The sequence below is a fragment of the Poecilia latipinna genome, unplaced genomic scaffold, assembly GCF_001443285.1.
Source record: "Poecilia latipinna isolate Pla-1442-1.1 unplaced genomic scaffold, P_latipinna-1.0 Scaffold21, whole genome shotgun sequence".
NCBI lineage: Eukaryota > Metazoa > Chordata > Actinopteri > Cyprinodontiformes > Poeciliidae > Poecilia > Poecilia latipinna.
This window is the reverse complement of record NW_015112637.1, coordinates 635296-647029: the sequence shown is the minus strand read 5'-3', so window position 1 is coordinate 647029 and position 11734 is coordinate 635296. Positions and strand designations below refer to the sequence as shown.

Genomic DNA, 11734 nt, shown 5'->3' with positions numbered 1-11734 from the left:
ACTTGAGTACATTTTTGTCTGTGTATTTGTACTTTTACTTAAGTACTTTTTTGAGTATTTTCTCCACCACTGCTTTTAGCAGCTCTGGTTCAATATAGTGTTGTTGTAAATCTGGAATGAACATCAAATGTAAAAATGAAATGTTGAAAACTTTGTTTTCTTCCACTTAGTACCTCAAATATGAATACCAGTTTGAAGTTTCTGCTTATAGCATTACAGAATTTGAAAAAGTTAAAGGGATGTGAATACTTTTTGCATAGTAGAGCACGAACAAAGCACTTCCAAGGATTTCTACTCACCTCAATGCCATCCAGTAAAGGCCTAAATTCAGGACAAATAAAGGCACTCCCAGCATAAGCTGCATCAATGTGCATCCACATGTTTTCCTTATTACCTGAAAAAGATGAAGAAGTGGCTACATAAACTCTTAAAGAATAAACTGGGTTGGGAATTTTTTAATTTAAAAAAAATCCTGAGCCTCAAACATTAATCTCTCTCTAAATTAAAAGCCTAAAAATTAAATACTGAATATACATTGGAATGGCACTGGTACAAGTAATGTAATAAACATTTATATTTCCTTGGTCTTGGCTGAATCTGTTTTTTCCCCCCCAAACATCCTCCTTCTTATTAAATTTATAAAGAAAATAAAATAAACAATGTGCCTATCTAAAGTCAGACAGAACCATCAGAGCTTCCTGCCATGAGTAATCTGAGGGATCCTAGTTGGCTGCAACGTGCTGACTTACAAAGCGGTCCCAGCTCCATGATATGATCAAAAGCACATGATGGTGTGGTACCAAGAGTCGCGCAAAACTGAAAAACACAGATATCGATAATCAGAACCTCGAAGCATTCGGTATGTCATAGTCTGTTTTCACTTCCACCACAATAAGGCTTGAAACTGAAGATTTCTACACAAGAAAAGTGAATTCAAATTATTTTTTTTTCCTGGTATGTTATTCTCTTAAATCCATCTGAGGGTCTGATTTTGTTTTGGAAAGCAACTACAGCCTCCCCTCGATTGTTCGTTGATTTAAGTCTGTGGGTCCAGATGAGGCAGGAATTATTGCCCCTAACAAGATAGACATACATTAGTTCAGACAGAAACATTGTTATCTTTCAGCAGAAGCCTTGGGTGCATACAGCTGCCTCAGGAGGAAATTACATCATAGCTGACAGCCACAGCTGAGTGGCTGGAAGTGTATCTAACATGTGCGTTAGGTACTGTGGGTAGATGTGTTTTGTGTTGTTCTTTACATAGAAAGGGATGAGACCAGCTGCTTTGTCTTCCTCCAGCATCTTCCTCAGCATTTCCTCTCTAACAGCGTAGTGTTCGTCAGTAGGAACCTTCCTCATCATTACTGCTCCGATCAGGGCGGCCCGCTCCACAGAGGAATGAGCCTGAGGTGGGAAGACATATTTAATCCTTCTGAGGGTATTGATTCCCAGTTTTTATGCCATTTATCTTCCTGGTTTTCATGAACATGAAAAGTTCTTTGTCCAATACTACCCAGTGGGTGTATTTTGTTGTCAATAAATGTATACAACAACATAGTTGTGTGATGGATTTAAACTGACTTAGGATTTATAAAGGCCTTTTTTTAAAGACCTTTATAATTCTTCAAGATCAAGAATTAAACTAATCTAAATATTAGCTAAAAACTTGGCAGATGAGCAGGTTTCGATCAGTTTTAACCCCAATTCTCACACATTGACATTGCATCTGAGTTTGGCTGTCCATGTTTGAATCAGTTTCACTCTGATGAGCCCAAAGCTCAGAGTGATGTTGCCGTGGCAGGTGCGGCTGAACCATAAAGTGAAGATGGCAGCAATACTCTTGCATCTATAACTCGTACAAATCAGTTTACATCCCTGCTTGACCTTTCCCATCTGTGTAGTTTCCATGTGTCTACCAGCCGTGAAATGACCTAATGCTGCATTCTGCCTTTATAACCCTCTGCACCTCTCCCAGAGGAAAAAGGGGGAATTTTTCAATACAATGTCAACGCAAGAAATCATACTTTTGTGGTTTAGCAGAACATTTTTCTCTTGAACTATGACGCAATAAAGAAAAGCCCTGTTTCAAAGTCTCAGATATGTAAAAAAACAAAACAAGCAAAAAAAAAACACACACACATTTGTTGATTTGAGTAGATCTCACTGGGAAAAGAATGACCTGCTCAGAATATTCTGCTCAGAACCTATTTATTACACTATTAGAGACCTAGTGCTTCATTACAGGGCAAAGCAGAGACATGGCGGGTTTATGGATTCTGGCCAATGGAGCTCAAGCTAACTCAATGTGGAGACAGACCATACAAACCACCACAATGAACTCTGTTTGGCAAAATGAGGCTGTTTTGGTTTTAGCTGAGCGTTTCAACAGTTATGAAGTAAAAGTGCAGTAAAATATTTGACTCATTGTTAAAAATAATTGGCTTCGGTGTCCCAGAAATAAAAATAGTGCATCAATTTGTTAGAGAGTTAATCTGATCAAAACTTAACCAATAAAAGAAAGATTTGCCCTATGCTGCTATGATTCCTTATTTTAGACTCGGGTTAGAGATCTGGTTCTTCAGAACCAGAGAAAAACAAGAAAAACACAGAAGGACATACTCAAAAGAACTTTGTCTTAAGCCTTATGTGATGTCACCAGATGCATAAGTCACCAGGGAGCTCGTCTTTTGGATTTTGTCTTGATTAAATGACCATCAACAACCAAATAGAGAAATAAATGAGAGCTTTGTGTTCCATAGATCTGATGCGAGTCTGATTGATTTTAAGAGGAACATCTGGACAGTACGATGCTTAAAATGCATTGGTCTAAAGAAACTGTAGGAGTAAAATAAATCAAATAAGCTTATTAATTATTAAAGCGTAAAGAAAATACATCCCAATTTTGTGATTATACTTTGTTTGGCTCCAAATTTTTGTTCTGGTCCTCCACTGAGGCAACCATCACTTGTTTATGTTAAGCCTGTCATGGTAGAAATACTTCTTCTTACTTGCTGTTGAAGAACATGAACTGCATCCCTGCTAAAGGTCTCTGTGGCCCTCAGGCAACTTCATAATCCAATCACAAAGTCAGTCTGGTTTCAAACCTGATCAGCAATAGCTACTGCCTCACTGACCCCCCACTCTGACTTTGTTATTTTTCACCCTGTGACGCATGTTGGAATAAATGATGACGACTTCTTAGATAAAAAAAAAAGAAAGAAAGACGATAAAAAATAGTCACATAAACTTTACAAATACAAAGCCTGGTTCTCTTTTGAACCGTAATGTAAATGCTGTCAGATTTAATATTGTCAGCTTGGCATCCTCATTTGCAATTTAGGTAAACTAGAACAATGATTCTTGTCTTTGAAACAAAGGCTTTTCTTTACTCTTACACTTACCTGGTCAGATGTATAGGCCACCAGTTTAGAGAGGATTTCAGATTCAGACTTTTTAGAGTCTGTTGCCAAGACCCGTCGGACCGTTTTACACCGGGCAGCCAGCAAGGCCATCAGGGTCGCTTCACTGGCTGTGCCCTGTCAGACAATTACAGGTTCATCTGCATGTGACAAATGTTTGAAAAAAATGACACAAATAAAACGGATTCAAGAAAACAAGGCGTGTTCAGGCATGCAGGAGAATACTGTGGTTGGGTTTGTTCATATGATCCTTGTTTCTGCAAACCACTTTGTGTCTAAAACATTAGTCAAATCTAGCAGTATATTGTGTTTTATATATCCGCTATTTTCTTTCACAAATAAACCCTAACTGCAATTAGTCATGTGTTTTTCTCTTTATATTAAATTTTGAGAACCCGATCAGTTTTAAAGAGGAGTTATTGAAGTTGGGGAAAAAAATTCACATTTTGAATAAAAGAATGTTATTCCTCCGTTTAGGAGCCCTTTAGTTTTATACAAGTCAATTCAAACTAATTATACAGACAGAATTCATGACAATGATGCATCCCAGACAACAAGCTGTTTTTAGTTGTTTATGTTTTGCTGCTTCAGTTTAAGCACATCGGTCAGAGTTTTGCATAGTTATAACTGCTGCGCCATACAGAATATAAAAGGAACTCCAAAGTCACCTTTTTTAAAAAAAAGTCCTTCCATTTCCTCTGTATGGTGACACACGGTTTGTAATAATAGGCTGGCAGTGTGCTGTCACAACACTCATTAACTCTGCAGCAGCAAGAAGAGCTCCTTTGGTTGCCATAGTGAGCTGGTAAGCTGCTATAAAAAAAAAAAAGCGAGAGTGGCAGGACAGAAACAAAAAGACGATGAGCCAGATGAGCATGCACGCATAAACGCGCCCTCGCACTCAGGTGGAAACAACAGAGGAGGCATGAAACGATCTATCATCAGAGTGCACTCTCCTGCCGCACCATTCACCATCCCAACAACACGTGTGCACGCATCTATTGCTTTCTGGGTTTCTGTCAATGGAACACTAAACTAATGCTTAGCCTTCTTCCACACGAAACAATACCGGCACCATCGCTGTCATTTTTCTGTCGCGTGCCTGGAAATGACACAATCAAAAGGCAATTTCCTGCCAATTTTCCCCCGGTTTGAGCCGGTGAGAAAAGAAAAAAAGACAACAGATCAATAGTGCATAAATTGCTGATGATTGCAGGCAAATATGTCAGTCTAAATAGTGGTTTCTCAGATATTTGTGCGTGTAATAATCTTCAAAGTCATTTAAAATGTTACCAAAAGGTACAATTATCTTCTAAATATGTGTTTCAATTTAATGTTTTCTTTCTTTGCCATTTTACTCAAACTTCAATGTTTTTTTTTTAAATATTTTTATGTTTTATACTTAAGTAAAGTGAATATCTATGAAGTGGATTAAGAGAAGGTATATTTTGTTTTTGTTTACAAATAAAAATCTGAAAAATGTGATGCTGAGTTCAGCTAATCAGTAAGCTCCACCCCTTTGTTTGCAAGTTTGACGTCCTATGCAGCCACTAATTATGCCACTGTTTGTTGGAAAGTGCCTCAATTTTTATGCATTTCTTTATCTTTGTCTTTCATATAAAATCCAAATAACGTACAGAGAAGCGTGTGGTTGTCAATGTAAACCTCCGATAGTTTGATGTATTTCGTCTAACTTTTTAATTTTTCTTTTTTTTATGAAAACACATCAGAAAGAGATATTGCCTAGCAGGCATAAAACAGCATTATTTCAGCATATACTCCAATCAAATCAAATGTTTTCGTGATTTATGGAGTGATGGCAGCAAGCCTCGGCTGTGGGATTTTAAATGGCAACTGAGACGCCACAAAAATATGCTCACCTGAATAACACCACCTCCATGGCCTTGTGTCCCGACTATAAAACTCTCAGGCAGGTGCAGCATCTTCCCAAGCCAGTCTAACATCACTGTCTCCAGCTCGGTGCAGGCTGGACTGGCAGCCTAAAATGTCACCGAAATTCAAAGACACACATCAAAAGCTCGTTTCTTCTCGAAGGATGTGAGCCGAGGATAGAATCTGGAAATGTGGCGTCAATTAAAGAGAGAGTGCTGCATATGTGTACAGATTACCCAGGAAAATCCAATGCAGCCGATGGCCCCACACAGCATATCAGCCACCATAGCAGGGTAGGAGGAAGCTGCTGGAAAGTAAGCAAAGAAGTTTGGGCTGTGCCAGTGGGTGACCTGGAAAAAGATATATTAGATAAACAATGAAACAGTAAGTACTACAAATAACAAATATGAAAAGCCAATCTCGCTTTCTAGAGACAATATGCTGCATTATGTTCTATCTAATACGTGAGTTAGGATTTATATTTGTCACTACTGTAAAAAAAAAAAGTACACTTTTTTTTACAGTGGGTAAAAAAACAACAACAAAAAAAACAATAGGAAAATCTTTGTAAATTTTATTGTGTTGACCAAATAAAAAGAGCAAATGGTGTCACCTCACCCCTGGCATTATGACCCTCTCCACATCATGCATTATTTCCTCATAACTCTCAGGCTCAAGTGGGGCCTCGGTGGGGATTAAAGAACGGAGATATCCTGGTTCCAGATCCGGGTACACTGGTCGCTGTTCTATGTTTTCCAGGTAGTCTGCCACATAGTCAACCATCTCCTTTCCTCTGCGTCGGAACTCTGCTGCATCCATGATGCGACTGGACAGCAGTACAGATTATGGATTTGGCAGGATGTGGTGTTTTTGTTTCAAGCAGCTGGATGTGATTTCTTTAGAATTTCTGAATATTTGGGAAAGAATACACACACACACACATTACCTCTCAAGATTAACCTTTGCTCTAATGGTGGGGAAGGGATTGAGCATTATCGAATTAACCAGATTTTTGACAGCAAGAATGGCTTAGAAAATGTTTTTGTCACTAACACTAAATATAAAAATGTCACATTATCTGGTAATACCTGTCTTTTACACATAGAAACACAAAGACTAATGAAAAGCCTTCAATGAAATGTATTTTATTGCATAAATATAATAGCACATTGCAATGATAGAAAAATCATTGCTACTTTTAATGCTTTGTACAACTGGCTTTTGCCTACAGAACAGCATTCAGTCATTTCCTATGAAACAAAGGTTGGACCATGCAAACAGAGGATTTAGATCTAGAGATTAAGATATTCAAAACATCCTATAGTGATGGTTCCTACTATTACACGTTATGTATATAACCTTATTCCTATGCTGCTGTATTGATGTAACTGTTGTCGTTTTCCACTCTGGATAACTGCTGAAATTTAAAGTTTAGATTTTTTACATTTCTATAGCAATAATTAATTATTGCTAATTAGTGAATTATTTATAATATATGTAATATCTGACTGATATTGTGCTACTAAGTCTACAAATTTATTTACCTTGAAGCTGACAAATTAGCAAATGAAACAAAAAACATATTTTTATTGCTTTTAACCAACTACAGTTTGTCTGTATTGAACTACCCAGTCTAAACTTCTGCTCAAAATAAATATTTGCAGAGAAAAGATTAAATAGATAATGTAAAGTTACACATATTTTGTGTTACATGAGCTAGGGGGATCAGTAGATCACAAAAAAAAAAAAGAATTGCAGAAGTTACAGTTCATTCAAAAATGACAATAAAGCCAGCTGAGTTAACGCAAATAAGCAGGTTTAAAACATATATTTAAAAGTTTCAGGGTTATCTTTTTATTAGTGCTTAATATGAAGGGTTTGATCATTAAGTCTAAGAGGCTGTCCTTTGAGGCCTTTGTCCTAACGGCGGCACATTTTAAAATGAATAATTGGACTATTGACCTCCCTACTGATCCTTAAGCCACTTTCACGGTCTATTTTCCTTACACTGTGGTGTGACTCTAAAAGGTTTTCCTCAGAGCACTCTGGTTTGATACTCTCCTATAAAAATGTCCTGACAAGATATTCTTCTCTAGTCACCTGATCATATTTTTTCTGCATCTAGTAAAATGAAAAACAACCTCATAAACATCCCTCCCTATACAGCTGAGAAATAGCCGAACATGACCTATACTTTGGGGTAAATGATTTACAGAAACACAATGACAATTTAATTCAATGGTAGGAGAAAAAGGTTGTGTCTTATTCTCGTGACGCCCGTTCAAATCGCACAACAGGACATGAACATTGCCCCCTGCACCACACCATTCAACAAGTGTTACAGAGCGGGTCTTTATTTTTTGTTAAGCGTCAGAGCTCTTATCCGAAGCCTTATCTCAAATAGGATTAGACATGCTGTATGGATGTGAGTGTGGAGTGTGTGTGTGTGTGTGTACTCACACTTTTAGATCCAGAGACCTTCAGCAGCAGCGTTTGGATAGTAGATCCTCGCCTACTTTTTGTTTTGCGCCCAGGAGCAGTCAGGCGGACAGCCAGGCACGTGTTGAGTGTGTTTGTGTGTGTAAGCAGGACAGGAGACATTTGCTCCTTTTATCTCGCCTCTTACCACCCCCAATCCACCAACCCCCACGAGGCCAGCCAATAGGAAAGGGGATCATTGCCAACGCGAGGCAGAGTGATTCATAAAGTGTTCCTAACCCAAAGCACGCACGGATGAATAGAACCCAACTTTGAAATACACTTCACAAAATAATAATCATGATCTGATTGCACACAAAAAAATAATTTAGTGCGGTTATTGAATAAAAGCTGATGTTTCTGTCAGATGTTTATATGAACTCATTAGCAGCATTGCTGTCATATTAATTTAGGTTTGAAATCAGCATGAGCTGAGAGGATACTGACCCAAGAAAGAAGTGTTACAAGGTCAACTGAACCCTGTAGATCACATACGAACAAGCCAAATGTCCTGTTGGTGAACGCTTACGCTTAGACAATACAAAGTTTTTCCTGTTTAGACACATTGACTTGAATAATGTTTGAATGTGTGAAGTTGAGTCCTTTAAACCTAAGATATCACTATATCAACTTTCAAAAAGTGGTGGAAGTCCTGTGCTCAGGGTTCATTTTATGGCTAGTTGCATTGGGTCTTTGTTCACAGTATTTAAAGTGAAAAAAGGAGAGAGAACTCATAATTCTTCACCTCAGATTAACCACTAATTGGCTGAAATTAAACACTAAGTGTGTAAATGACTCACAATACACATCAAAACCGATCTTTTTCTCAATACAGATGCCTGAATGTTTGTCTCTACATACCATGCATGGCATTTTATTGGTAAATCAATACAAGTTTTGACTCGAGTCTTGTCAGTGTTGTCCACAGGGGCTGCATTTCAGAATGCTGTTTCTCTGCGTGAGTCCTGAGTGATGACATGAACAAGGTGTTCTGCTTAATCCCAAAGAGCAAAGGTTTATATTGTTAATGCTCACTTCTGCACACCTTGACATGCTGTTTCTCTGCGTGAGTCCTGAGTGATGACATGAACAAGGTGTTCTGCTTAATCCCAAAGAGCAAAGGTTTATATTGTTCATGCTCACTTCTGCACACCTCGACATGTTCCCTCTCCCCCCATTCTGTAGATAAGTGTACATTAAGTATAACTGGACATACATGCACATAGTAGTGATTGTTAATTTGAAATCATGCAGGCAATATGTAAAAAAAAAAAAAAAATTAAATCCAATTGTTGCAAATTAGTTTAAATATACAAAATTTGGCATAACACCAACCAAAGCACATACAATTCTTGGAATTGTGGTATGTACATCAGCAGACTTTAGTGGCATATATAAATCACCTTTAATGCATTTAGATTTGCTTTATATGTAAGCAAATCCCTTTTTGGTGTAATACTCATATGGTTATTTATTTACTGAGGTAACGGGTCTTCAGATATGTTAATTTTTAGTCATATTTTTCTATACACATTGACAGCTTAAGCTGCCTCATTTGCATGATTGACAGTGTTGTGGTACTCGAGATCGGTCTTGGTGTCGAGACCGGTCTTAAGACCATTTTCTGATGGTCTCGGTCTCATCTCGGACTCGACCGCATTTGGTCTCGGTCTTGTCTCTGTCTCGATACACTCTGGTCTTGGTCTTGTCTTCGTCTTGGGTTAGGTGGTCTTGAACACAACACTGATGATTGATAATCCAAGTGGTGTGACACTGGGGTCAAAAGGTCAGGCTCCGTGATTTTAAAGCTCACTCCCTATTTACCAGCTATTCACAAGACCAATACCCATACATTGTTAGAGCTCTGCTGGATGTAGACATCTCCTAAGCATGTTTAGAGAATGAGAAATTTCAGTGGCACAATTTCATTTTATTATCCCTTAAGCTTTTTATAGAGCAGCACCATCTTGTGGATAATCAGAAAATCTCAGTTCCTTTAGAATTTGACCCTTTTCACTAATAACTTTCCACAAGGATATTTGCTTAAGTAAACCTAATCCTAAATCCTAGCTTGCTTGTTCTTGTTGTGTGTTGTGGATATAAATGTACGCTTGGACTCAGCAATGCGGAAAAAATTATATCCATCTTCATCTTGAGCTTTCTAGTAGTTAAATGTAAAGTTAAATGCCAAGTTAAATGCTTGGTGTCAAAAAATGACCGTTCAGAATTTTATCCACCTGAAGATTCCTGAAGAAGAGTAAGCCCGGAGCACTCTACTACCATCACTATGTTTTACTGAGGATGCAGTGTTTTTGGGTGATGAGCTGTTTAGTTTCATTCAATGGCTATCTTCAAAGTGTCACACGATACACAGCCCTAGAATGTATTGTGGTCTTTTCAGATTCACATTGTTGCACAATCGTTGTCATCCTTTGCAGTCTCTATGATACTGATGTTGAAAAGTTTGGAAAATCGAACAAAGACACCATTAATCAGTCTAACTCCTTTCTTTTAAGTACTAATACTGTGGGCATTGAGCTTACTGGATAGACCCACAAGAGACCTCATAGCATTGTCTGTACCAGGAAGCTAAGATTTTTAATTAATTCTTCAAAGAAATTTCAAAAGATTTTTATTGAATTTTCCATTGGGATCAATAAAGTAATTTTGAATTTGAAAGGAAGTGGTCAAACATCATGGAAGAATAAAACCAGGTGAATTGGTTGAGGTCAAAACTGTTAAACAGCAGCCAACCAAATATCAGTGGGTTGTACCGTACACCCATGGCGTGTATAATTTTTGAGCCTCTGTGGACTGGGGAAAAAAAAAGAAAACAAAAAAAAAACCATAATAAATTCAAACTTTTCTTCAGATTTATTAAATGATTTGCTCTGTTATCAGTCCACCCTGTAAAAGAACAGTTCAAATGCTTAATTGAAAGCTCGAAAGCTCAAAATCAGTACGACATTCATGCAGGTGATGAGTGCGTATGACTCTTTGACCAGGATTGCAAATAAACACACATTTAACTTTATTTTATATCAATGTATTAACATTTTATTCTAATATCAATAAACAGAATATATCAGTCCCTTATTTTTTCTTTTTTTTTTTTTTACAAAAATACCTGAAAAGATTACAGTAAGCCAACCAACTATTTACAGACTGAAGCAAAGCACATCATGAATATAGAAGCTCTCTCAAAAAAAGAGAGAAGTCAGTTTTCCTGTTCACATTCCCTGAAATGCATGGTAGTTCTCATAGATTTTATTGTATTATTATTATTTTTCTTTTACTTTTCTCATTTGAAGAACCAGATTATCTTGTACTGTGACAGCTGAAAAACCTTCTTATGGATTTTAACTCATTCAAAAAGCAAAAAGGAGAAAGGAGCTGAAAAGCTGACAATTTGTTCTAGGGTTGCATACATTTTAGTTGGGGTTAAAGACCATTTTTCCCAATTCAAAATGTCCATGAACTTTATAAATATAATTTAGACCTCATTCGAGCCCTAAATGCTCACCTCAAAGTTAATTTACAGCTTCCATGGCCACCAAAACTGACTGCGCTACACCAGTACTATTGGTGTTTTTTTTTTTTTTTTCCTTTTTAAATAGCTCTGTGTTTAGAAAAAATGGCCGGATCAGATTTATTACAAATTAAAACAATTAAACATACAATGTCCCATTTTTAGGTTGCGTATTTTGAGCTCGCTTAAGTAGTTTCATCTCAGTGTGACACAATGGGATAAACACTAGCAGAGACTGACACAGCTTGAGAGTTCTTGATGAAGTGAAAGTGTTTATGGTAAGTAATATTTTTTTTTCTCATAAACCTAGAGACCTTTTCACAACAGCCAGTTAAAGATTAATAACTTATTTTTGGAAAAAAGTGGAAATTAATTTCACAGGTATTAGATTAAACCTTTGAACAATTACAGAACA

At 37.2% G+C, this 11734-nt stretch overlaps 1 protein-coding gene across 1 annotated transcript in view; it reads right to left on the bottom strand.

The window, feature by feature from the left end:
• The window catches only part of ddc (dopa decarboxylase), a 26388-nt gene extending 18476 nt beyond the window's left edge, over window positions 1-7912 (bottom strand). The window contains exons 1-8 of the mRNA XM_015035870.1: window positions 7773-7912; window positions 5931-6219; window positions 5549-5662; window positions 5300-5419; window positions 3402-3536; window positions 1261-1404; window positions 750-816; window positions 300-394 (exon numbers count right to left, since the gene is read on the bottom strand). Of these exons, the coding sequence (XP_014891356.1) occupies window positions 300-394; window positions 750-816; window positions 1261-1404; window positions 3402-3536; window positions 5300-5419; window positions 5549-5662; window positions 5931-6131 (876 nt within the window). The 5' untranslated portion in view covers window positions 6132-6219; window positions 7773-7912. The remainder of the gene's footprint in view (window positions 1-299; window positions 395-749; window positions 817-1260; window positions 1405-3401; window positions 3537-5299; window positions 5420-5548; window positions 5663-5930; window positions 6220-7772) is intronic.
• Between the last annotated feature and the right edge of the window lie 3822 nt (window positions 7913-11734).